Source organism: Erythrolamprus reginae, chromosome 12, assembly GCF_031021105.1.
Source record: "Erythrolamprus reginae isolate rEryReg1 chromosome 12, rEryReg1.hap1, whole genome shotgun sequence".
NCBI classification, from domain to species: domain Eukaryota; kingdom Metazoa; phylum Chordata; class Lepidosauria; order Squamata; family Dipsadidae; genus Erythrolamprus; species Erythrolamprus reginae.
The window spans coordinates 2936656-2964617 of NC_091961.1; the positions used below are offsets into that span (position 1 = coordinate 2936656).

Here is a 27962-nt window from a genome sequence, read left to right on the forward strand (position 1 = left end):
AGACGACCTTTTGAGCCCAATTGTGGTCGTAAATGGATTACCACTGTATTGGCAAAGAAGCAACTCAGAAAAACCAAGTTGATTTAAGGCATCCCATTAGCACACCCAATTTCCAGTTTGCATGCAAAAACACCTTTTCTCTCCTTTCTCCTTCCGCAGAGCAAAGTCCGTGGGCCGGTCAGTGGAAGTCCAGATAGTATCAACATATCGCGTCCTAATAACCCTGGTCAGCTGTCACTCCAGGTTACAACTCCACAGAATCATTTGGTGGATTCTGGGGTTAGAAGGTAATGGTGAAAATAGAAAGGTTCCAAATTGGAATATCTGGCCCTGCAGTGGGTCAGTTGAAGTGGATCCGGTATTTAGCTCCAGTTTACATCGTTTCAACTACAACTGTTTCCATAAATCTTTGAGGGAAAAGACCTTTGTTATCATATTCCAAATGGGGTCTTCTTTGAGTTGAACCTTACGCAGTTTCATGGTAACCCATCCTAGATCTGAATGAATGAAATATTCTCACTGGATATTTCATTTGCACAACTATTCCATTTGCACAACAGCATGTGAAATTGACTGTCAATCAGTGTTCCTTCCTAAGTGGACAGTTTGATTTCACAGAAGTTTGATTTACTTGGAGTTAATATTCTGTTGTTTAAGTGTTCCCTTTATTTTTTTGAGCAGTATAGTTTCTACGGCTGCTGTGTGGGTTTCCATCCTTCCTTCCTTCCTTCCTTCCTTCCTTCCTTCCTTCCTTCCTTCCTTCCTTCCTTCCTTCCTTTTCTTCCATCCTCCCTCCCTCTCCCATTCTTTTTTCCCAGCTTACCTTTATTGGCCTTCTGTCTAAAAACTCATCTAATCCAGCCTCAATTTGCTTTTTGAGATTAGCCAAGGTCAAACCAGAAGCTGCCACCTGACTTCCAGAGTTATTGCGTGGAGAAAAAGGCATCTTCCTATTGGGTTGATTGCTGATGGTCAGTGACTGTTTTTCCTTGTGCCGCCAAGTCCTTGGCTCCTAAGTGTTTGATAAGATGGTGGCAAATCAAAATTCCCGTTGATGGACAAGCAGCATGTTTCCCAGGCTTCAATAATTTCCTTGGCTATCTTTGTACCTGCTCTGCCAACAATATTAATAGCTAGGAAATTGAAGTTCTGTCTGGCTTTGTAAAGGAGAAATGAAAATATATTTGAGTGGGAAGTGCTCTTGTTTGCCCATTTTCAATCTCATAGATTATCAGCATCAAATAAATGGTTTTATTTGATATTTATTTCCTTTTAGTACATAATATGCTTTTGCTCTTAGCAGATGCCACTGTCTCTTGAACTCAAGACTGTTGGACTAAAACCAACTGGTCATTTTTGGCTCCTGTCTAGAACCGACTTAATTTAAAATGTGTGTCTCCAAGTTGATACACGGGACAGCAATCCCGTTGTGGCCCAGGGTCCATTTAATGCACTTTGCTCAACACACTTACGCCCGCCTTACCCTCAAAATAGAAGCAGCTGTTGGAAAGCACGCTCTAGATATGTAGCAGGGCGGCATTGCTGAAATACTTTGTTCTTAAGGAAACTTATCTTTCAGTTTTTTTGAAAGAAATAAGAGGCACTTAAATGAGTAACGTGATGCGTGACACGGTGGATTGATATCTAATATTGCGATTTTATATTTAGAGATCTGTAGAGAACTCTAAAAGTAGACATGTGCTTTAAAATGTCAAAATACACGGAACACAATTCAGCAATTTTATTAGCTCGAAAACGAATTTAAATGTCCGTATTTCTATATAGCTTTTATGTGTCCACTGATTATAGATTCACGGTAGCTACAGGTTCTTTGGGACATTAAGTATTATATACTCATGTAGGAGGGAAAGCTAGTAAATCATGTATAAGAGTAGCAGATTTTGTATGCAGATATAGTGCTCACAAAGAGAATACTTAAGTTTTATTATGGATACATTAACCCCCCCCCCCCCCCAAAAATTGTTTCACTGCTTATACAAAACAGGACTGAATTACTGGTCCCCGATATCTTTTTATGTATATTATTTTTTCTATTCTGCCAGAGAAAACTGTAGTACTGTATAAGTAATCTTTGTTTACCAACTATTTCTTCAAAGTTAGAACAGTGCTGAAAAAATGACTGGCTCATTTATGATCTTTGTTGCTTCCCTTAGTCACGTGATCGCTATTAGTATATATCGTCCTGTGCTTGACCCGTTTTTTTCCTTCTTCCCCCCTCCCCAGAGCAGAAAGATAGAAGGGATTGCAAGTGAGCAAGCTCTTGGCTTTTGATAGCAATGTGATTGTGCCAGCAACAAGGGAGATTGACTAGAGCAAGGGGTAGGCAAAGTTGGCTCTTCTATGACTTGTGGACTTCAACTCCCAGAATTCCTGAGCTAATCATGCTAGCTTAATTTATGAGATTTATATGCCATGGGACTAAGGGTGGCTTACAACATATAAAATAATACAGAGAAACAGTGGTAAGTCAAATACAGTGGTACCTCTAACTAAGAACGCCTCTACTTAGGAACTTTTCTAGATAAGAACTGGGTGTTCACATTTTTTTTGCCTCTTCTTGAGAACCATTTTCTACTTAAGAACCCGAGCCTGGAAAAATTTCACAGGAAATTTGAGAGCGGCACGAAGGCCCAGCCAGTTTCCTGCCATTCCCCCTGGGTTTCTCTCTCTGGCACAGTGTATGGGAGGCAGCCTTGCACCAGGTGCATGGGAAGCATGTCCCTCTTTTTTAAAAAAAAGCCTTAAAGTTTTGGATTTTTTTGATTCCACTCCCTTCACCTTCTTCCTTTGGCAGTGACTGTCCTCCTCTTCTTCCTCCTCCTCCTCCCACCCTAATTCCGAGCTTTTATTTCTTTCCTAATGGGTTTGCATGCATTATTTGCTTTTACATTGATTCCTATGGGAAAAATTGCTTCTACTTACAAACTTTTCTACTTAAGAACCTGGTCACGGAACAAATTAAGTTCGTAAATAGAGGAACCACTGTACACTGCTCAAAAAAACAAAGGGACCACTCAAACAACACATCCTAGATCTGAATGAATGAAATATTCTCATTGAATACTATGTTCTGTACAAAGTTGATTGTGCACAATTGATTGTCAATCAGTGTTGCTTCCTAAGTGGACAGTTTGCTTTCACAGAAGTTTGATTTACTTGGAGTTATATTGTGTTGTTAAGTGTTCCTTTTATTTTTTTCAGCAGTGTATAAAACAATACAGACATTAAAACCCCAATAAAACTAATCAATAAAAACCCTAAACTACACCATACGGTCATACACTCATGCATGCCAAACAATCATAGTTCGGCCGTGACTAGATATTAACTCACACATTCCCCAGAAATTGGAGACCAAGAGATTTCAAAAGATCAAGCTGCTTGTGTAGTGTGTGTATCTGTTGCCTTGCTTTCAATGTTCTCAAGACAGCAAGCAGGCGCATGAGCATTCAGAGGGCTTAAGAGGCAAACAAATTTGTCTTTTTTCCCATCAAAAAGCAGCTCAGGTCCTGTGATTGACAGCCACTTTGCTTAGTGGTGGAGTTGCCAGGCCCAATCAGGACTGCCCCTAATGGAACCTTACACTTAATTTTCTTGAAGACTCTTTAAGACTCTGGTGGGTTGTCCTTTGAAGCCTCTTGCACTTAGGAAACAGATCAACCGAGTGCTATTTGTGGAATCCTTAAGAGCTGAAAAGTTTGCTTGCTCCTGGTGGGCCTCCCTTCGTACCCAACATTTCGCCTTTTATAATTTTGTCTCTTTAGTGAGCATCTTCTGGTGGAAACGCATAGTCTCTGCAGTCAGCTGGAGAATGTCATGGTTGATACCATGAAGGATCAAGAGCACAGCTTTATGGTAAGTTCTGGTCCACCACAGCAGGTGGGTGATGAGTTAGGACAGGGATGGCAAACCTTTTTTCCTTTGAGTGCCCAAAGCGTGTGTGCACACACTAGAGCGCCCACACCCATAATTCAATGCTTCAGGAGTGTGGAAATTGCCTGCCCCACTGAAGGCCAGAAACCCCCCGTTTCCCAACTTCTGGTGGGCCCAGGAGGCCCATTTTTCACCCTCCGCAGGATCCAAGGGCTTCCCTGGAGCTTGGGGAGGGCAAAAACACCCTCTCTATCCCCCCCAGAAGCCTTCTGGAAGCCGAAAATGCCCTCCCAGGGCCTCCGTGCAAGCCAAAAATCAGCTGGCCAGTGTGCTGAGCTAAAGCAACGGCTCGTGTGCCAGCAGATATGGCTCCATGTGCCACCTGTGCCATAGACTCGCCATCACTGAGTTAGGAGAAAAGCAGTAAGAGCCTTTCTCACTTTTCAGCCAACTGGTTACGTGGGATTCTCAGCTTAAACAGAGAAGAAAAGTTAAAAAGGGGAAGGGGAGAATTTACTTAACACACACAACATTATTATTATTATTATTATTATTATTATTATTATTATTATTGTTATTGTTGTTGTTGTTGTTATGTCAATACAACTCAGCAAACAAGATCACTATGCTGGATTTCGTATTATTATTATTATTATATTATTTTATTATTATTAATTAATTAAATTTGTATGCTGCCCCTCTCCGAAGACTCAGGGTGGCTCAGAGTAGATACAGACATAAGCATGTAGCACAAATCTAATAATTTAAAAAACAACTAAAACCCCTAATGTAACATGCAATCATAGAGTCCAATCACACCATACATTACATTTATTGGTCAGAGTGGCTAGAGTCTAATTGCCCCAAGCCTGGTGACATAGGTGAGTCTTGATGCTCTTGCGGAAGGCGAGGAGGGTGGGGGCAGTACAAATCTCTGGGGGAGGGCCGGCGCCCCCACAGAGAAGGCTCTTCCCCTAGGCCCCGCCAAATGACATTGTTTGGTTGATGGGACCTGGAGAAGGCCGACTCTGAGGAACCTAACTGACCGCCGCATGAATCCCAGCGCCCGGTCAGGTCCCACAGGGATTTATGTGGCAGAAGGTGGTCCCGTAAACATCTGTTTTTCCATCTCAAACCTGAGCATTTTACGGCATGGAGGCCACATCTTGCCCACGGGCTGTTCCACTCTGGCCTGGGGGGGCAAGCATCGTCCTCGAGGGTTGGGGTGGGTGAGGGACCGGACATCAGCCCTCTCTAACAGTCCTGGTTTCTCATGGAGGGAACATGAATTGTCCAAATCTGGACTATATACTGTATGTTAACAAATGCAGGTGACATTAATAGAAACATGTTTTTTCTTTACATTTAGACTTTGGACTGGAGTTGGCTGGAACTGCCAGAAGAAGAAAGAAAAAGACTAGAACAAACTCAGATGTGAATACGACGTTAATTTAATGACATAATAATTAACTTTCCATCATGTTGATGACCTCATTTTAATGTGCTATATTCTTGGTAAGAAACCTATACTTGCAGCCAGCTACTGGGTGACCCTAAATGTTTGCTGTATTTGATTCTTACTCTAATGTAATGTAATAAACTATATTTTTCAGTACGGTTTTTATTGTTCACCTGGTAGTGCCTGTTACTGCTTAATTGCAGATACTGAAAACAGTGGGCATACATTTTGTGACACGGATGTACACCCAAAAATAATCTCCATTTCCAGCAAGGAGAGAATGTGTGGAACACTCTTAATATGAGGCTTCCACTTGATACAATTCTGTTAATATTGCTCTGAATATATTTGTGGGGCAGGAGCTGCATTGATTTCCACCAGAGTTGGGGACTTCATGATGTAAGGATAGAGGCCAACACATCTGTCTCTCTACACACAATCTTCCCTCCTGAAGTCATTGGAAAGTTTGAGTGGCATTTGCAGGGGATAAATAGTTTTACTCAGTGGTCTTTGGTGTCAGCACTTTTTTGAGATAAGTAAAAATCTCATCAAAGAAATCAAAAGAGATCGAAGCCTTATTTTGGTTATTGTAAGTGGTAAATTCATCGCTCTTCAAGTGTGAGTGGGCAAAAGGTTTTGGTCCCGTCCCCCCAACCAGATTTTGTCCTGAATTATGGTTTTAAAAAAACTGAAAGCAGTGATATATCTAGGATTTGAGGAACCATCAGTATTCCATGGTTTGATTATTCCCAGTAATATTTTTTCTCCTAAAAAGAGGAACAGGTGGATACATTAACCATACATTTTAAAATACATTATTAAAAGATAACCCTTTGTGCCTTAAACTCTTGCCTGAATCTTTTCCCAAGCTATATGTTCTCTAGGCCAGTGTTTCCCAAACTTGGCAACTTGAAGATATTTGGACTTCAACTCCCAGAATTCCCCAGCCAGCGAACGCCGGCTGGGGAATTCTGGGAGTTGAAGTCCAGTAATCTTCAAGTTGCCAAGGTTGGGAAACACTGCTCTAGGCTTCAGAGGTCAGTTTTAAAAAATTAAATGTCCTCCAACTGCCAAAAAAAAAAAATCTCATTATTTTTTTACAGGGAACCATGATGGAAAATATGTATTGTTGTAATAAAGACTATAAATTACCATTTTGAATACAGAAACAGACTTAACACGGTAGCTATTTTATTGATTTATTTGTTAAGCAGTGTTAATGGATAGTATCTGAAAGGCACACATTGTGATTGTGCTATTTTAGGAGGGAAATAGCAGCAAAAAAACAAAAACCCAAAGAGTGAATGCTGCTGTTCAGCATGTCTTTCCCCAGGGGTGAAGAAAGGATCGTTTAAACTTGCTACTATATTTATTCTCTTATCAAGTGTTATATATCTAGTTTTTCTACTCAGAGAGAGCGAGCAGCGGTTGTAAAGAATTCCCTTTGGCAGCAAAGCTGTGAGAGTGACAGAAATATGTCATGCAATCCCCTCCTTCAACAATTATTTTCCTACTTTCGGCTGGTCTGGTAAACCAAACGGAGAACACTTAGGATTTGAAAAGCAGCATTAACCAAACAAAGGATTGGGGTTCCAAATGTGATTTCATTTATTTCCATTTTGATGCAAAACCAAAGCTTTGACTACAGCACAGAGACCAGTTTTACAAAAGGTCGTGAAATGTCGGACATGCACGATGTGATGAAGTAAACACAGAAGGGTGGGGAGTGGGGGGATTCTTCCTTTAATCAGATGCTATGCTGTCTTCCAAGGAACACTTTTAAAACAACTGAAGAACTGAACTGAAATGTAGCATTACAACTTCCATGTAACATTACAACCATTACAACTTCCATGCATTCCTTCAAGTATTGCCCTTCATGAGGTTGCACTCTCCAGACTTCTTCAGTGTTGGGGGGTTACAACAATTCTTTGGAAGAATATGTCAAGTTCACGCTTTTTTTAAGTTTCACAGAAGAGTTTAAGGCCAGAACATGTGGGGTTTTATTTTCTCCTTCATCTTCCAAATAAAGATCTAATACTTCATCAATACCTACATTAAGCTTCCAGCTCAAATCCCAGGCCAATTTTATGCCCGCCGGTGCTGAAATTCTTGCCATCGATCAAAGTGGAGAGAGTCAACTTCACACCTGGTAGAAAGAGGACATGGTTAGAGGAGGACAAACAGCAGAATTAAGAGGGGGAGAAATAAAAGGTTGGGAAAGCTGAAGCACAGAATTTATTTTATTTATTTATTCTTTGTCCAATATACAATACATATGGAAGAAAATAGACATTAAGTAATATATATGTAGGGATAGTAAGTAAAAAAGAAGAGTGGATGAGAGGGAGAGAATATATATGATATATGAGAAAAGGAAAGACAATTGGACAGGGGACGAAAGGCACACCAGTGCACTTATATGCGCCCCTTACTGGCCTCTTAGGAACCTGGAGAGGTCAATCGTGGAGAGTCTAAGGGAGAAATGTTGGGGGTTGGGAGTTGACACTATTGAGTCCGGTAATGAGTTCCACGCTTCGACAACTCGATTGTTAAAGTCATATTTTTTACAGTCAAATTTGGAGGGGTTAATATTAAGTTTGAATCTGTTGCGTGCTCTTGTGTTGTTGTGGTTGAAGGTGAAGTAGTCGTTGACCGGAAGGACATTGCAGCGTATGATCTTGTGGGTAATACTTAAATCAAGAGCTTCAGCTCTTGAGATTTTACGTTTTTGTTCGAGCCTCTATCCATCGGCTGGAGAGCTTCAACACGAGCAAATCTCCAGACTCGCTTTGTTTCATCTTAGTTACCTTCCCTTCCTTTGCCCTTCAGTTCTTAGGACAGGATCCTCTCTTGGCCTGATTGTTAGAGCACGCACTATTCTTGGCCAGATTCCTAAAGCCCATTTCTGTGATCCACGTGGAATCCCACCGAGATACTCTGAAAATTACAGCTGACATTGCTTGCATGCTTCTGAGCTGACGATCACAATCGCGAGAACCTTTAGACAACTATTATTAAAATGAAAAGCAAATCAGGCAAGGAAATGATTAACGTACCAGGTCGGAGAGTCTGAGTGTAACCAAGTCCAATGAGGCTGGCATTGTTCACTTTGGCCTAAAGAGAAAGAAAAGTGTAGCACGTAAATAACATGTGGGTTACTCCCTAGGGTAAGCATTTATGCCTATCTCTTGAACACTGAAATTTTCCAAGAACTAAAACTAACAACTTACAGATAAGGAAAAGTTAGTAACAATTGCCGGTAAAAAAAAGTTTTGCTGTGCAAAGATTCTCCTTCACTGACCTTGAATAAAAGATTAGTACCTACAACCGTAGGTATAAATCTTTTCTTATATATAAAACTACTGGGAAATAACTGAGGAGGAATTTTTTTTTCCTGTCTAGAGGCCATAAATTACTTGATTGCCCACATTCATTGGCAAATAAGTAGATAACTTTCTGTTAGAGGTTAGAGATAATAAAACTGCAATTTTTTTTCCTACTCAAGTTGCCAGATACTTTGAAGTCTATCTATGAATCTCAGGTTAAGGACACTTGGCTTAAAGCTACCATCAGCGAATGATCATATTCACACATTTGCAAGCTAGTATGGTTCGCTAAAACCTACAAAACAGTTCCAAAAAATCATCCCAAAAGGAATGTTTAATATTAGTATTTCCCATCAGAGTAATAAACTAATTAAAAATGTTCTATGTTCTGTATTCTAAACTAAAAAGTAGCAAAAACAAATGTGATGCCTTCAGAGAGGAGGCTCAGATATTTTGCTAGATGATGGTTTAGTGAGATGCGAATAGTCCGTGTTTGCCCTCAATGATGCTGTTTAATGTCACATCATCCGAACGTGGCAATGGCTAACAAGCCAACCTCAAAAGTTACAGTTCCTGAAGCCGGGTTAAAATGAAATAAACCGTAGCTATGGCAGATTCAGAAATATAATGAACCAATAAGGACTTTCCAAACTTCTAAGTAAATAGAACGAAGAGAGGAGGAGAATATGACATCCAAACGATTCCATTAAGCAATGCAGTTATAATATCCTAGAAAATTTTGGTAAAATTCTTACCGAGATAGAAGCTCTATCATCCAGCTGGTATTTGGAGGCAATGCCAAACCGAGTGTTATTGCTACCGGCAGTCCAAGCAAGACTTACAGCTGTTTCAACCTTGTCATTAACCTTCTGGTAGATTGAGCCACCAAATTCTGTGCCATCGTTCCTGTTGGTGACAAATCAGAAGAAATTCCATTTCTGCCCTTAAAAGAATTCTGCCTCAATTCAACCCACCCACCACACACACAACAATCACACCTTTTGTTCCCCCCTGTTCTCCTGACAAGTGTTTGAAAAATCCAACTGAATAATTTTCCTCTGGCCTTGGCATTCTTTTAATGTATCCAACACTTCAAGGTGATGTACAAACATTCCTCAAGAACAGTTGGAATCGAAAAGGTTACAAAAATATGGATTTCTCTCAAGCCCATAGAGTTAAAAAATCACTTATCAATTTGCAAAATCAGAAGGTTTGGTTGCAATTTTTCCAACTAACATGCTTTATTCAAAGACCTGAGCTTTCAACAGATCCTTCCAAATTCCCGATTGCTGAGGGGTTTTTTTTGGTGTTGTTTTGTCACAGCCAATTCTTCCTACAAACTTTGTATAAGTCACGGCATAGATTCAGGGAAAGACCAGGAAGAAATATACACAAGGAGTCCGAATTCTTCAGGAGGGTCATTACTACAGCTGTGTCTGCATTCTGGTTTACTTAACGTTTGTTATAAAAAACGGGAGCACTACATGTTTTGAGTTTCTGAAGGAAAAGCAGGGTAGAAATCTTAATATTCACAAACTTTGTTTTTATTTTTGACTCCATATTTATTTTTTTAAAAAATCTGGATTTGGTTCCAGTAATGTCAGTCATTCCTTTTAAGATGTGTGGACTTCAACTCCCAGAATTCCCCAGCCAGTATGTATTTTTAAAATAGCCTTGTTAAACAATTGAGCTGAAAGTAGACATAATGTTTATATTGTTCACTATTGTGAGCCGCTCCGAGTCTTCGGAGAGGGGCGGCATACAAATCTAATAAAATAATAATTATAATTATTATAATTATTATTATTATTATTATTATTCTGACACCATCAGCAATTCTCAGAACTTGGGGCCTTTTCCAAAACTTGCAAAATTAAAAACTTCTCAGCAGCTTCTCTACAAAAACCTCAACTGATAATTAGAAAAGAAACATTCTGTTTCTGGTAGGGCAAGTCTTCATTTAATCTGAAGTCTACACTCCTCCAACCCCCCAATACACACACACACACACAAAACAACCCCAAGGAGAGACGTCTGTTCAACCGTAATATTTTATCTTCACTGTCACACACTCGCTCCCCCCTTCAGCCCCTCCCACCCCTTGCCTTCAACCAGTACTTACACATTTGTATGGAGTTGGAAATCTGTTGCCTTGTAACCCAAGGCAAAATTATTCTGTGACAGTTTGGATTTGGCTGTGTCAAAAGCCATCTGATAGCCAGCCATCCAACCTTCATAGGCCAAAACTCCCCAGCCATGGACGGTTGGTCCTGAGAGATCGATGTCAACGTTACAACCTAAATTTATATATTCCCGCTTGTAAGATGTCTTCAACTTCCCATTTTTCTTCCTGGCAAAGAGAAGGTGAAGGAGGAGGAGGAGAAAATGGGATCAGGCCATCAAATATATATGTTTTATTGACATTTTCTACTGCATTTGAAGGATCAAAGCTCTGCCAACTCAATCTATGGGATCCCCAAACTATTTTGTCGACGCAAAGACATGTTACATTCATGTAGAAGGAAAATAATTTTCTACTAACATCTAATGTCCCACAGCCTGGTAATTTTTCAAAAGTGTCTGGGGTTCCAGGATGGATGTCCTCCTGGATTTAGAAAAGCTGCCTGGGTGTTATACCACATCCTACGGGAGAAGGGATGTAACGGAAGCAGCCTTTTAGGGGAAAACTTACCCTGTATTTGGTACAAACATGGTTTCAAGACTCAGCCTCAGTCCCTCAGCCAACTGCAGTGAAAAAAGGAAATGGAGACATTGGTTCTTTCTCCCCACAATATGGGTTACAGTTTTGGGGGTCCCGTTTTTGGATCCTCTACTTCACATTTCTTATTATCTCAGTAGAATTGTAACACAAACAAAGGAAAGAACTCCTGTAATTGTGTCCTAAAAGCTGTGTTTTAATTTTATGGACAAGGCACAGTTCTCATTTTACCATTATAGCATGAAGTGTTATAGTAATATGAATAGTATTATTGGAAACTGACAATTTGCCCTTCAATCACCTAAGCAGTAGCCGAGCAGCATTGCTCTGGACATATACTGAGTGACATACCTCTTCTATTCCCAGAAGGTTAACTGAGTCAAAAGAATGGAGAACATCTTAAAATCTCCTCCAAATTCACTATTTTCTCAGTTTTTCCCTCAAAGCTCTTCTTCCTAATCTTCAGATACTAGAAGACAAATCCACCCACTGCTCATCCTCAGATTTTAATTCTCCAAGGATTTCTCCAGATCTAGTGCTACCCATGCCCATTTATTATTTACTAATCACATTTACACCCTGCAGCTCACAAAATAGAAAAATACACTAACAGTATAAAACATAGCATAGTGTAACTCTGATTGTTTTAAATTTTGTAAGGTTTGTATGAAGATCTCATTTGGGAAAAATGTGGGACAAAACGATTAAAAAAACCCACGTTTCCTCTATAATACGCAAAATCTATTTTATTCTGAACTGTGCACAGAATACATTAGGTGCAATTAATGGTACTAACTATATTGATTTGTCCCAATATAAGATGCGTCTTGGCCCAAACTCCCCATTCTTACCTTATCTTCCATGGTAATCTCTGTGCCTAAGGTGTTGTCGGTATTCCATTTTTGAGCGAATGTAAGTCCATAATCCTTATACTTATACTTAGTCTCAAGGTTGCCCGAGGCTTTGCCCGTGTCTGTGTTGGAAGAGCCACTAGTAGTAAATTCCTGTAAACAAATTACATTTAACTTAAGTTGCAAAGATCTGGGCTTTTAACATGCCATGTTGACAAATTATACACTCTCCATCTATAACAGGGGAATCCAATCTTGGCAACTTTACAACTCTCACAATTCCCCAACCAGCCACGCTAATCCATGCCAAGGTTGGACACCCCTGGTCTACAACATGATCTACATTCCCCGTGCAGTGTTATAAATGTAATCTACTGACTTTCAGGACCTTATCAAGATATATTTCTCCTGTCTGAAGTCTTATAATTCAGTGTGTGCCATGACACTGATAAAATTACAGTGTTCCCTCGATTTTCGCGGGTTCGAACTTCGCGGAAAGTCTACACCAGTTTTTCAAAAATATTAATTAAAAAATACTTTGCGGGGGTTTTCCCTATACTGTACCATGGTTTTTCCCACCCGATGACGTCATATGTCATCGCCAAACTTTCGTCTGCCTTTAATAAATATTTTTTAAATAAACTTTAATAAATAAACTTGGTGAGTAATAATCTGAATGGTTGCTAAGGGAATGGGAAATTGCAATTTAGGGGTTTAAAGTGTTAAGGGAAGGCTTGGGATACTGTTCATAGCCAAAAATAGTGTGTTTACTTCCGGATCTCTACTTCGCGGAAATTCAACTTTTGCGGGCGGTCTCAGAACACATCCCCCACAAAAAGCGAGGGAACACTGTATACGTTTTCATACTGCTATCAATCTATTAATATTGATAATCTATTAATTCAGCATCAAGCTTTCCTGATTCTTTTTATTCTGGAGCATTGAGCCCAAGTTTCAAAACACCCTGGCAAGAAAATTCCCTAGTAGTCTGATCCTTGGAAGAGCGAATGTCAGAGCACGAGAGGATAATCAGAAAGAGAGAAATATTCTCCATCCATTTCTGGCAAGTGCCCTCACTCCTCATTTCAGCCATGCCTCGCAGGCAATCCAAGAAAGATACTTTAAAATCAAATAGGAGACAGAAGAAATAAATCCCATTATTCCAGGTTAATGATACCTTAAGTGTTGCAAAGATGGAGAGGGTCTTCAGCCCTTCTTGGTGGTTGGCCAATGCCATACAGAGCTACTGGGAGAAATCATCTTTAACCCCCACCCCCACCCCAAAAAAAACAAATTTCAAAAACTGAATCCCCACTAGAAATTCCACACTGTGGTGTAGATGCCAATTTTTTTTTAAACTGCCAGAAAGTATGCATGATTTAAAATTAATCTGATCGTGATTTAAGACCAGTGTTTTCCCCAATATGGGCAACTTGAAGATATCTGGACTTCAACTCCCAGAATTCCCCAGTCAGAATTCTGGGAGTTGAAGTCCAAATATATTCAAGTTGCCAAGGTTGGGAAACACTGGTTTAGACAAGTGATGGGCAAATCTTGGAATGCATACCACAGGTGGCACATGGAGCCATATCTGAGGGAGAGACTTTCCCTATGTCAGCTCCAGCTCGCATGTGGGTGACTGTCAACTGATTTTTGGCCTTCTGGAGGGTGGGAGGAGGCAGTTTTTGCCCTCCCCAGGCGTCAAGAAAGCCCCCAAAGCCTGTGGATGGCAAAAAACGGTCCAATGGGCTCACCTGAAGTTCAGAAATTAACTTCTGCTTGGGTTCTTTTTCACCGTCCCCAGGCATCACACACTTTTCCTGAAGCTTGTGGATGGTGAAAAACGGCCCAACAGGCCTACTTGAAATCTGGAGGCTTTAGTGGGGCCTGAGTAAATGTGCTGGGGGGTTGGGGGGGGGAGCATAGCAGCGTGGGTGTGGACACACATTTACGCACTATCACATGTATGCGCACTCTTTTGGCACCTGGGCAAAAAAAGGTTCACCATCACTGGTTTAGACCAGTGTTTCCCAACCTTGGCAACTTGAAGATATCTGGACTTCAACTCCCAGAATTCCCCAGCCAGCATTCGCTGGCTGGGGAATTCTGGGAGTTGAAGTCCAAATACCTTCAAGTTGCCAAGGTTGGGAAACACTGGTTTAGACCCTTAGATTGTTTTTAATAGTCAAGGCCAATTGTAGAATTAGTGAGAATTTCTAAGCAGGTATAATTAACGCTGGGTTGGGGAATGGTGCACGTGATAAAATACGGATGACCATTTTATTCCAATCTCTCATTCTTTGGACAGTTCCAATAGAAATGGTTCTTCTTAATAATGCAACACTTAAGAGTCTGTTTAGCACATTTCTTAAAACTCTTGGAATGGCTTAAAACAGACTGGATTACGGTCTAATTAAATAAACCTAAGTAACTAAATAACTAACTAAATAAAAGCATATAGAAGAGAATGTAGTGAATTCTTACCAGCTAATTACACATCCAAAAACAGTGTTGCATGAAAAAAGGGGGAAAAATTAAATTAGCACTGTTAATTCATCAGTAAAATTTGATTAATCCTATATATTACCATTTATACCTGGATTTCCAATTATATCAATCACATTATATATTCCTGCAATTATTTCTCTCTCTTGGTATAATTGAGAGTATAGCAGAGAAATGCATGATAAAAGTTGACATCAATCTAAATCTTTGCCAATTACTAAATCCAAACTCCAAATTATCAAGCTTTGTAAAAGTCAAGTCACAAAAACGCTGAGGGGGAGGTAAGTTTTGGGGATTCTACTAAGGAATATTTGTAGGCGCTACTTCTTTAGTATTACAGAGATTTTCCTAGATGTTTCACAAAACCTTTTGTTACAGAAATTATTTAATAATGTCATTGCTTACCACTCCGCTGGAAGACTTAGTCTTCAAATCTAACTTGACCATTCCAAACCCTAAAATTAAAATACACAGCAGAATCAATGATGTGATAAACAACATATATTTGTCTGAAATAGTTACAAATGAAGGCAACATGACTATGTCACTTAACAACCGCAATTCCAGTTGTTTGCCTGATCCTGTCACGATTCTTTTGAAGTTCTTACATTCCCTTTATGTCTTGCAATTACTGAAGTCTAGAAAAATACATTTTTTAAATGCTTGAGTCCTGAGCACTGCAAAAAATCTTGCAACTTTAATATCATCCAACAATTAAAAAAAAAACATTTTTAAGTTACTGTTGTGGTTAGCTCTGGCCCTGCTCCTGCCCCAAGGACTGTGGATGTGGGGAATACATCCACATGCTGCAGGCCTGTTTTGCCCCCGGTGGAATCTGATGATGAAGGCTCCTCTGACCAAGAAGACATGAGTGACAGGGAGGACGAGAGTGTAGCAGACAGCTCAGAAGGAGATCAATTATCTAGCTCCTCCTTGGATTCAGAACAAGAGTTAATGATACAGCCACACATGCAGAGAGCGATGCATAGGCAGCAACAACTGAGAGATTATTATCAAAGAAAATGAGGCCACCTGTGGTTGGGTGGGGCTGTGGTCATTAGTGAGGCTGCTATAAAGAGCAGCCTGTGGGTTTGGCCATTGTGGAGGATTATCTAATTGTTGTGTTTCGTGACTGCTTTACTGACTTTGACCTTTTGTGTGCTGATTTTCCCCCCGCTTTGAAACTAAACCAGAGCAAAGTGTGTTTCACTTTGTGAAAGAAGAAGGACTGTGAATTGCCTCACAGCTGCAAGCTAAGTATCACAGAACTGATAAGGGACTTGTACAAATTACCAGTTTGTTTGGAGACGAGGGCTCTTGGCTACTGTATACCAAAAGAGGGCTTGGTTTAAGTGAATTTTAATTATAAAGAACATTGTTTTGAATTTTCAAACGTGTGTGTGTCTAAAATTTCTACCTGTGACTTTTTGGGAGGAGTCTACCAGAGAGCCCGACAGAACAGTTACCTGAAAAGAGGATTTCACTAAAAGATAAGTAGTACCGGAGTATAATTTTACTAGACAGCCAGTCTAAGGTTGAGGTGAAAAGGACAAAATTGGGTTTGTGGACATTGCTACTCACCATATCCTTTGTTAAATACATCCCTAGCTGATTTCCCCAGGTCACAATAGGCTGGTGGAATATTCATGGGGTCTACAAAAAGCACAATTACAACAGATTTAGGAATAACTCAAGCGCACACATGAATATAACTTCAGTCGCCATTCAGGACTCTTTATTATATCACAAGTGATAAAATCCTGACAGTCTATTCAAAAACCTTCATGGATACAAGACTTGTGAAAAATACTGTGTGTTGAAAAACACAACCCCCAACAATTGGATTAGAGTCCAACAATACACTTCTTCCAAGGCAACCGCCCTCTCTTTTACATCCTTCCAACAATAACATTATGACTTGTTTCAAGAATTCTCCATTCCTGCCCATCCTTCATGTATTTTTGATCCCAACTTTCTTGACTCCTCAACAAGAAATTTCCAGGTCTCTAGGAAGCCAGACGTTGGAAAGTGAATTGAAGGTTAATGCAATATCTTATTTCTTTGAGAGGAAATGTTGCTTTCTTCCTGATTCCTTTCACCCATTTCCTCCCATGTTGTCTGTATGACTGTAACTTGTTGCTTATATCCTAAGATTTTTATTAATATCGCTTCTTCATTGCTTATTTGACCCCTATGACAATCATTAAGTGTTGTACCATATGATTCTTGACAAATGTATATTTTATTTTATGTACGCTGAAAGCATATGCACCAAGACAAATTCCTTGTGTGTCCAATCACATTCTATTCTATTCTATTCTATTTTGGATCCTGGGACCTGTCTCTTTATATTAATAAATTAGTGATAAATTGGCTGCTGGCTCTGAAGTGTGAATCTCTTTGCCTTGGTTTTCTACTCAACTAGAATCTTATTCTTGCCAGGCTTGGTTTTTAATATGGCCCCTCAGAAGGCAAGAATTCCTTGCAAATGTTCAACAAAATGCAAGATCAAAGCAGTGACTTTCTTATTGACATACACCCTCCCAGGACTCTTGGTCCCTAATTATTTGCTTGAAATGTTTAAACATCTCTAACGTATTTATGTAAGACATTTATAGAGCAAAAGCGAGAAAGACCTACCAGCCACTCTAGGGGGGCAGGTGTACATGGTTGCAGACTCTGTGTTTCACAGCTTAGCTCCTAAATCATTTACTTCTCACTGTGAATCTACAGAAGGTCTCGCCTCTTTTAAGTATACCTGTCAAGTATGGAAGAGAAGAAAAAAGGGTTAGGATTAGAATATAACAACTAGCACTCGTAGCGAAAGACCTGCAATATAAAATGTTTTTTTACTCAAACGTAATCCAAGTATACATTTATTTAAAAAAACTATACATACTGTGCACTTAATATTTTCAAAATTCTGAACCCCTAATCCTGAATTTAATTTATCTGATGTTGAGTTAGAATATTGTTCCAATAAAGAGGATATAATGCATTCCTAGGTCAGAACCATACACCACGGCATTGTATTTAATACCAAGAAAATTCAAATCTCAGTTTTATTAGACTACAGTATTCTGGGTGACTCTAAATCAGTTTCTATTTCTCAGTCTAAACATATTTCACATAATTCTTTTGGCATCTCTATCTTTTAGGTCCCGATAAGTTGAAAATATTTCTTGAATAGTTTTGATTAGCCTCAAAATACATGTTTGTGCCAACAACATAATTCAAATTATTATTTTCATTGACACCAACTTCTATACAATTTATTGACCAGACATTCCAGTTTCTCTAAAAAATGAATCTTTACCTAAATTTGGGTTAATAATTCCAACCTACATTCTTTCTATTGGAAAGATTTTGGATGTGAAAAGTGACAAACTCTTTTGGCTTTATCCTAAATAAAATTCCAAAGAATAAGCACCCCCCCCCCCCCCACACCTCCGAATATATAAAAAGCCATCATGGACAATCTGTAAGAAGAGCAGTGTCATGAAAAATATGCCATTTATTTATTTAATCAAATGTATATGACCACTTATCTCACATAAAGTGACTCCTGAGTGGGGTACAATACAGCCAACAATTTACCCAGATTGTAAAATCAACTAAAACAATTACATTACTTATTAAAACCAAGTTCATGAGAGGTTCAAAATCAGAATGTTACATGTTGTGCGGTCTCCCTGCTGTCTAGGGCATCCCTAGGCCTGATGAAAAAACCATGTTCTGAGACCTTGATCTGACTAGCTAAAGGGACATTCCAAGTGTTCCAACAACAGTGTGACCTTGAAGGGTTCTACTTCTGGAACACCTAGGCGGGTCCAGTTTGAACTCAGACCATTACTGGACACTTAGAATGGGTTTGTTTTGATGTAACAGTCTGTTCCAGTGTCAGAACATATAACAGAAAATATGTGCATATTTCTAAGCATGAGATTCATTTGAGGGGTGCACATTTACAATAAGAAAGTACTCCAATGTTGGGGGGTTTTTTTCTAAAATATATTCAAAAGTGTTCGGAAACTTCAGATCGTGCAGAATGCAGCTGCGAGAGCAATCATGGGCTTTCCCAAAAATGCCCATGTAACACCAACACTCCGCAGTCTGCATTGGTTGCCGATCAGTTTCCGGTCACAATTCAAAGTGTTGGTCATCACCTATAAAGCCCTTCATGGCACCGGACCAGGGTATCTACGAGACCGCCTTCTGCCGCACGAATCCCAGCAACCGGTTAGGTCCCACAGAGTGGGCCTTCTCCGGGTCCCGTCAACAAAACAATGTCGTTTGGTGGGGCCCAGGGGAAGAGCCTTCTCTGTGGCGGCCCCGGCCCTCTGGAACCAAATCCCCCCGGAGATTAGAACTGCCCCCACCCTCCTTGCCTTTCGTAAACTCCTTAAAACCCACCTCTGCCGTCAGGCATTGGGGAACTGAAAGATATTCTTTCCCCCTAGGCCTTTACAATTTATGCATGGTATGTTTGTTTGTATGGATGTTTGGTTTTACAATAAGGGTTTTTTAGTTGTTTTAGTATTGGATTTATATGTTTTTTATTACTGTTGTTAGCCGCCCCGAGTCTACGGAGAGGGGCGGCATACAAATCCAGTAAATAAATAAAGATGTAAAAGCATCACAGATGCCAGATTCCTCCAGCATACACCTTCCGTCTGAATGCAGGTATAAAGGATGGTACTGAGACATTTCTTGAGCAGTTTTTTAAAAAAATGAAAAGTCACAGTCATTGTTTTAATATATTTGCTGAGAATTTGTAAGCAAAGAAATCTGCTATTTTGGACTGACCCATTGCCAGGATACAACTCTGTGTAAGATTCCACACAGAATGTAATGAGAGGTGATAGGCAAAGAACAGATAGGTCAGCAGAAACAGCTCACTCCTATTCAGTAATCCCATCGATTCCTAATCTTACCATTTACTATTCTCTGCAAGTTAATGTTTCCCCAAACTTGTCTTTAAAAAGGCAGAGATCCAGACTAAGCCTTACCATTCTTTGCATTAATTCTTGCCACAATAAATAATTCTTCCAAAAATATACATCGCTCAGCAAAAAGTATGTAGAAATATTCTTCTACTTTTGTGCCTATGACATGCACACTTTCTGCTATTTAGTTCTTTTCCAGTTGTAACAGAACAGGATAACAGAGCTGGAAGGGACCTTGTGGGTCATCTAGTCCAACCCTCCACCCAAGCAGGAGACTCTACACCATTTCTGACCAATGGCAGTCCAGTCTCCTCTTGAAAGCCTCCAGTGATAAAGAAGCTCCTCATTTCTGTCCTCGCTCATACTAATGGACGGTTAGACAAAAGTCACGTTATTACAGAAAAAAAGATAGGACCAGGAGTATCTTGTGTACAGATTGAGTGTAAATATGGACAAGCTATTCTCATCTCTCCCTCTCTCTTCTCTCTGTCTCTGACCCCCTTCCTCCCCCCCAATCACTTCCTATATGTGCCATGTTGATCTGAAATGATCACCTACTCACATTTAGAATATAAACAGGATCCCCCCCCCCCCAGAAATCTGATTTAGGAGAGGGGAATCCCAGCGACCAGTTAGGTCCCACAGAGTTGGCCTTCTCCGGGTCCCGACAACTAAACAATGTCGTTTGGCGGGACCCAGGGGAAGAGCCTTCTCTGGACCCTTTGGAACCAACTCCCCCCAGATATCAGAGTTGCCCCCACCCTCCTTGCCTTTCGTAAGCTCCTTAAAACCCACCTCTGTCGTCAGGCATGGGGGAATTGACACTTTCCCTCCCCCTAGGCTTATAAAATTTATGCATATGCTAGTATGATTGGTTTCTAAATTGGGGTTTTTAAATTAACTTAAATACAGTATTAGATTTGTTTACATTGTACTATTATTGCTGTGAGCCGCCCCGAGTCTGCGGAGAAGGGCGGCATAAAAATCTGATTAATAATAAATAAATAAATAAATGACTAATGCAATGTCCAGAGCTAGAATCTACACTAATTACAAAAAAATGTTCCAGTTCCAACTACCATTTAATCTGTATCATTTCTCAGGTGGAAAAAAAAAATCACTGTCTAATAAAAAAATAAACTCTGTTGCTAAGTCCTAACTTCAGCGACACAATTCAGGAAACTTGCAATCTTGGGGAATTCAGAGCATCGCTTCCTACTTTGTACACGTTGTGCTGTTTGCCTCATTCATGGAGTTTCTGCAAAGGGCAATTCAAATAATAACCCACCCGATTTCCCCCCCTACATGTGCTTACTTTGTCTGAGTAGATTCTACTCAGATTGCTAGTAGGGAAAACATGAGCTTTGTGTAAGAAAGCAAAATTCACTCTTGCACTGATGCTGTGCTCAGCTGAAACGGGCTACAAGAACGGTGGAAGGTCTTAAGCATAAAACGTATCAGGAAAGACTTCATGAACTCCATCTGTCTAGTCTGGAGGACAGAAGGGAAAGGGGGGACATGATGGAAACATTTAAATATATTAAAGGGTTAAATAAGGTCCAGGAGGGAAGTGTTTTTAATAGGAAAGTGAACACAAGAACAAGGGGACACAATCTGAAGTGAGTTGGGGGAAAGATCAGAAGCAACGTGAGAAAATATTATTTGACTGAAAGAGTAGTAAATCCTTGGAACAAACTTCCAGCAGACGTGGTTGGTAAATCCACAGTAACTGAATTTAAACATGCCTGGGATAAACATATATCTATTCTAAGATAAAATACAGGAAATAGTATAAGGGCAGACTAGATGGACCATGAGGTCTTTTTCTGCCGTCAGTCTTCTATGTTTCTATGAAGCTATACCACGTAGCTCAGTCTTACCAGATGTTATGTACTACATGAATTACCATGGTATGAACTACAAGATTACCGCCTTACAGCAGTGCCTACCACAAGCTTAGGTGCTGTGAGTGACAACATTATAAGGTGAGCTCGAATGGAGTGCTCTTTCAAACTGGTACTGTCTGCAGCACAGCATTTCCACAAGTTTTTTTTCCAAAAAATGCAAACAAAATAAATTGCAAAATTCATATCTGGTATTAATATGTACCTAGCCAAGTTGACGCATAGTAATCCAGCCAACTGCAAGCTGTAGCTACTAGGGACTTTTAAACTAAGTTGTGTCAACTCATCATACAATAGTTTCAGAAATAAACACTGGAAGTGAGTTATTTCCTATTTTACCCTTAGAATAAAAGAATCTGCTTCCTTGAGGCACCAGTAAATCCCCTTTTGAATTGATAAAGCAAATATGGGTGGGGTTTTAGCTCAACCTTCCTATAACGTACTATAAATAAATCGCTTTGATAACGAACCATAAAGTAGTATAAGCAAATCGGTGAATTTACATAATAGGTTAAGTATAAAAAAGCAAGCAAACATTTGCATTTATGTTCACACAACTCTAAATAAAAAAGAATTGTGTGTAGGTATTCCTAGATGCAACCCATCTGATGTTTCACAATAGCCTGTTATAAAAGCTGAAGCACTTTACATACATGGAGCAATACATACAGTCTCACATATGATTTAATACAAGCCTTAGAATATATTGCAAGAGGTGAACTAGATAGACAAATGACTAGAACATTTTTTGAATATGTTGGGAATACAACTTTTCACCTTTTAGCCACTTTTTAATTTTGTTTTTAAAAAATACCAAGGTAGCCAGGTGTTTGTTTTTTTAAAAAAATTGTGGATTGTGACATCATAGCTGACTTCACAGTGTGTGTAGTTTCCCAAATGTGACCTAATTAGGAATAAGGGAGAAGGCATTAATGCATGCTCTAATTCATTCTTCATTTTTATTTATTTTTATTTTGGGGGGGGGGGGAGACGAAGTTAAATATCTCCGGGACCGCCTTCTGCCGCATGAATCCCAGCTACCGATTAGGTCCCACAGAGTTGGCCTTCTCCGGGTCCCATCGACTAAACAATGTCATTTGGCGGGTCCCAGGGGAAGAGCCTTCTCTGTGGCGGCCCCGACCCTCTGGAACCAGCTCCCCCCTGAGATTAGAACTGCCCCCACCCTCCTTGCCTTCCACAAACTCCTTAAAATCCACCTCTGCTGTCAAGCATGGGGGAACTGAAATATCTTCCCCAGGCCTATACTGTTTATGTATCGTATGTTGTGTGCATGTTTTTTTAAATTATGGGTTTTTAGCTTTCTAATTATTGAATTTGTATTATATATTGTTTTCTGTTCCTGTTGTGAGCCGCCCCGAGTATGCGGAGAGGGGCGGCATACAAATTTAATAAATAAATAAATATTTGACCAAACTCAACAGAATGACATACGGTGATGGATAGATCTTAGTTCCTGATAAAAAGGAAGAATACTGTATACATATGATAAAGATCTCGATTCAACCAAAAAGCCCTTTATGGCCTGAACCTTGTGAACCTGTAAGATTTTAAACTGTAGTTTTGTTCCCATCTCCACCCAAGGTGTTGAACTAGAATGATGGATGAGACAATCTTTTTGGAGTACAGTACCTAATTGGAGAGTCCTGGTGGCATGTTGTTTAAATGGGCTTCTGGATTTATGTTCTTGATTGCAGTATAGCACTATTTTCTTTGGGATTTTATTTGATGCATGCCACCAGTGTCATTGGGGTAGTTTTTTGTTCTGAATACATGCCACTCAAAGCTCTTTAGAAGGATATAATTTCAATGTTCTCATTTATACAACCTTCCCACTATCATACTCTTTAAAAATGACTATAAACTAGTTTACATAAGCATGCTGCTTGAAGCAGAGGACAGATATTCAGATGTTTTTATCCGTCTGAAAGTTCAGATTAAAAAATGAATAAACCAAGCACAATCGCCCAATAATCATGCTACTTAAAGTCTGGGCATTAGCCCAATCCATCCAGATGGCACCAAGTTGGGCAAATCTACATAAAGCTGAGTTGGATGGACAGACATTTGGCCTGGTTTAAGTCAGCTTCTTCAATTCTACATTTTAAAATTTAAGAGGTGATTAACATCCTTCCCATAGCTGTATTTATTATATTCTGCTACCTTACTTTTCTTGCCAAGTCGCTATATATTGGTCCTTCCAATGTTGATCTGTATACCACCCCTGGTCAAAAAGCTAGATTCAAAAATGATCGAAACATTTAATGATCGAAAACATTTTTCGATCATGCTTCATGGTCAAAACATTTAAATATGTTCAGGGGTCAAATAAGGTTCAGGAGGGAAGTGTTTTTAATAGGAAAGTGAACACAAGAACAAGGGGCCACAATCTGAGGTTAGTTGGGAGAAAGATCAGAAACAACGTGAAAAAATATTATTTGACTGAAAGAGTAGTAGATGCTTGGAACAAACTTCCAGCAGACATGTTTGGTCAATCCACAGGGACTGAATTTAAACCTGCCTGGGATAAACATAGATCCACCCTAAGATAAAATACAGGAAATAGTATAAGGGCAGACTAGATGGACCAGGAGGTCTTTTTCTGCTGTCAATATTCTATGTTTCCAAAAATACTTTCTGCAGGGTGCTGAGTGGGTCTCTTGGCAATGCAACGGTCTGAACCTTATATGACCTATAAAGCCCTTCATGGCACCGGACCAGTATTATCTCAGGGACCGCCTTCTGCTGCACGAATCCCAGCGACCAGTTAGGTCCCACAGTGGGCCTTCTCCGGGTCCCGTCAACTAAACAATGTCGTTTGGCGGGACACAGGGGAAGAGTCTTCTCTGTGGTGGCCCCGGCCCTTTGGAACTAACTTCCTCCAGAGATTAGAATAGCCCCCACCCTCCTTGCCTTTCGTAAGCTCCTTAAAACCCACCTCTGCCGTCAGGCATGGGGGAACTGAGATATTCTTTCCCCCTAGGCCTTACAATTTACGCACAGTATGTTTGTATGTATGTTTGGTTTTATAATAAGTTTTTTAGTTGTTTAGTATTGGATTGTTACATGCTGTTTTCTATCACTGTTGTTAGCCGCCCCGAGTCTGCGGAGAGGGGCGGCATACAAATCCAATAAATAAATAAATAAATAAATAAATAAATAAAAATAAATAAATAAATCTAGACTCTGATCCACGTGCTCTGTCTCATTTTCAGCCCAAGCCTCTCCAATGCTAAGCCCCTATTATTATAACCAATCCTTTCCCAGACTTGTCAGAACCCATAAATCCTAGCAAACACACCTGGAGGTTGGAAGGTCTGGAACCTACCCATCTTGCACAAAGATGACTCTGCTTCCTCCCTGCTGCCCTTCCATGGCAGCCTATGCCCTCAACATACTAAAAACCAAACCCCAAGGTTGATCAACCAAAATGGCTCCCACCAAGCCAAAGTAAACAATGCCCATTGTGACCTCACGGGATACACCAGTCTCCACACCTCCCTTCAAGGTGAGGAGGTGCCATGGGTTGAGTTTGGCTGGGCATCATGCTTTGTTTATATGTATGTATATATGTATGTACGCATCCCACTTTTATTCCTACAAATAACTCAAGGTGGTGAACTTATCTAACCCACCTTCATATCATGGTTTGTTTTATTTACATCCCACTTTATCTTTACAAATAACTCAAGTTGGCAAACATATCTTGCACACCTTCCTATCGTGCTTTGTTTTATTTATTTATATATATGTATCCTTTATTTCTTACAAGTAACTCAAGGTAGCAAAGATATTCGGCACACCTTTCTATCATACCTTGTTTTATTTACTTATATCCCACTGTTATTTTTAATAATTTAAGGCAGTGAACCTAGGATGCCTTCCTATCATGCTGTTTTATAGATTTACATCCCATTTTGTTATTTTTACAAATAACTCAAGGCAGTGAAGATATATTCACCACACATTATCACACTTTGTTTTATTTATTTATATTGCACTTTATTTTTACAAATAACTTAAGGTGGTGAAGATATCTCACACGCCTTCCAATCATGCTTTGTTTTATTTATTTACATCCCACTTTGTTATTTTTACAAGGCGAAGAAGATATATTCACCACACTTTGTTTTATTTACTTATATCCCACTTTATTATTTTTAATAATTTAAGGCAGTGAACCTAGCATGCCTTCCTATCATGCTGTTTTACTTATTTACATCCCACTTTGTTATTTTTACAAATAACTCAAGGCGGTGAAGCTATATTCACCACACCTTATCACATTTTGTTTTATTTATTTATATTGGACTTTGTTTTTACAAATAACTCAAGGCAGCAAAGATATCTAACAAACCTTCCTATCATGCTTTGTTTTATTTATCTGTATTCCAGTTTTTTACAAATAACTGAAGGCAGTGAAAACATCCATCACACCTTCCTACAGTATCATGCTTTGTTATATATATGTTTTATATATGTGTGTAACATTTTTGCTGAATATATACATACACACACACACACACACGCATACACACACATATATATCCCCACTTTATTTTTACAAATAACTGAAGGTGGTGAAAATATCCATCACACCTTCCTACAGTATCATAGCAATAGCATTTAGACTTATATACCGCTTCACAGTGCTTTTACAGCCCTCTCTAAGCAGTTTACAGAATCAGGCTCTTGGCCCCAACAATCTGGGTCCTCATTTGACCCACTTTGGAAAGGTGGAAAGCTGAGTCAACCTTGAGCAGGTGGTGAGATTCAAACTGCTGAACTACAGCTAGCAGGTAGCTGAAGTAACCTGCAGTGCTGCACTCTAACCACTGTGCCACCCCTGCCTCTTATTATCTCATGCTTTGTTATATATGTTTTACACACACACACACACACATGCATGTACATATACACACAAATATAAATGAAGAGGCAACAGCCATTGCAATCTCTGGAATTTTAATTTATTAAAAACTATTAAAATAACTAAGCTTTCGTTAGCCCTCTACTAACTCTGACGACGTTAGTTGGGGACTAACAAAAGCTTAGTTAATTTTAGTAGTTTTTAATACATTTTAAACGTTCTGGAGATCGCAATGGCTGTTGCCTCTACATTTATAAATACACCCAGAACTCACATTTTTAGGACAATTTTTGACACACATAAATACACATACATACATGCACACAATCATGTGTGTAAACATACGTACATACATATGTACACACGCATACATACACACATTTATATACACACACAAATACACATACATGCACACATGTGTATGTACACACAAATACACACACATATATGTACACACACCCATGCACACACACAAACACACATACACGCGCACACACATGTGTATACACACACACATATCCCCCACTTGGCTATTTTTTACCAAAAACTGAAGGTGGTAAAGAGATATCCAGCCCCCCTTCCTCCCCCCATCCACCCAAGGTGCTGGGGGCCCAGCCATCCTCCCTCTCTCCCTGGCCCCATTGGGAAGGCCGAGGGAGGCTTGGTGGGAAGCCCAGGCCCTGCCTTCCCCTGCAGACCTCCCGGGGGGGTGGCTGTGGACTGGGCCTGCGGGGGGGCACTTCTTAAGGGAGGCTGAATGTCTTCCTCAAGTCATTATTATTATTATTATTATTATTATTATTATTATTATTATTATTATTATTATTATTATTATTATTATTATTATGATTTGTATGCCGCCCCTCACCCGCAGCTCCCCTCACAACAGCTCCGGTCTCCCTCCCCCGCACCCCCGAGAACGGGATGCTCAAGTGCGGCCTTCATGGGGAGGAATGTCATTTTATCCCCTCATAAAAGAGACCATATAATTCATAAAGCCCCCACGGTCCCCTCCCCCACTGCGCCCTCAGCCCCGTCGAGGCCTCCCCCTCCCCCACCGGCCTCCCCGGCTGCCCCTCTGTGAGGGAGGGAGGGAGGGGGAGAACGGTCTCTTCCGCCCGCAAGCCGCCGCCGCCTCCCTCGCCCACCCACCGGCCGCACCTCAGGGGAACCTCGCCTTCCGCCGCCTCCTCAGCCTGACCGACCCTCCTTGTCAGAGAGCTTTGAAGGTCTCTCTCGCCCTTCGTTTCCGCGCACCGCGCAGCCGCAAACGCTCGAGGCCCGCCTTTGGCCACGCCCTTTGGCTGGACGCGGAGGGGAAGCGCGCAGGCGTGTCGATCTTCGCCGAGCTCGCGGCAGGGCCCATGCCCCTCCTTTTTCTTTTCTTTTAACCGCGCACGCGCGCTAGGTCCTTCTACGGTTTAACACTTCAAATGGCGCTTGTTTTAATGGGCGCTGGGGTGGGGC

The 27962-nt window shown here is 40.2% G+C and overlaps 2 protein-coding genes across 3 annotated transcripts in view; one reads left to right on the top strand and one right to left on the bottom strand.

The window, feature by feature from the left end:
• The window catches only part of IKBKB (inhibitor of nuclear factor kappa B kinase subunit beta), a 38242-nt gene extending 32728 nt beyond the window's left edge, over positions 1–5514 (top strand). The window contains exons 19-21 of the mRNA XM_070765501.1: positions 160–287; positions 3786–3876; positions 5264–5514. Of these exons, the coding sequence (XP_070621602.1) occupies positions 160–287; positions 3786–3876; positions 5264–5332 (288 nt within the window). The 3' untranslated portion in view covers positions 5333–5514. The remainder of the gene's footprint in view (positions 1–159; positions 288–3785; positions 3877–5263) is intronic.
• A 1423-nt stretch (positions 5515–6937) lies between these two features.
• VDAC3 (voltage dependent anion channel 3) lies at positions 6938–27890 on the bottom strand. Of its 2 annotated transcripts, none has more exons than XM_070765502.1 (10): positions 27657–27890; positions 17398–17515; positions 16339–16410; positions 15163–15212; positions 12253–12405; positions 11375–11427; positions 10805–11032; positions 9438–9588; positions 8413–8470; positions 6938–7502 (listed from the first exon to the last, which is right to left on the bottom strand). In XM_070765502.1, exons 2-10 carry the CDS (start codon positions 17423–17425, stop codon positions 7411–7413), a joined length of 885 nt encoding a protein of 294 aa, XP_070621603.1. In that variant the 5' UTR covers positions 17426–17515; positions 27657–27890; the 3' UTR covers positions 6938–7410. The 2 variants fall into 2 exon arrangements, with proteins under 2 accessions (XP_070621603.1, XP_070621604.1); XM_070765503.1 differs by having other exon boundaries at positions 27648–27847.
• Between the last annotated feature and the right edge of the window lie 72 nt (positions 27891–27962).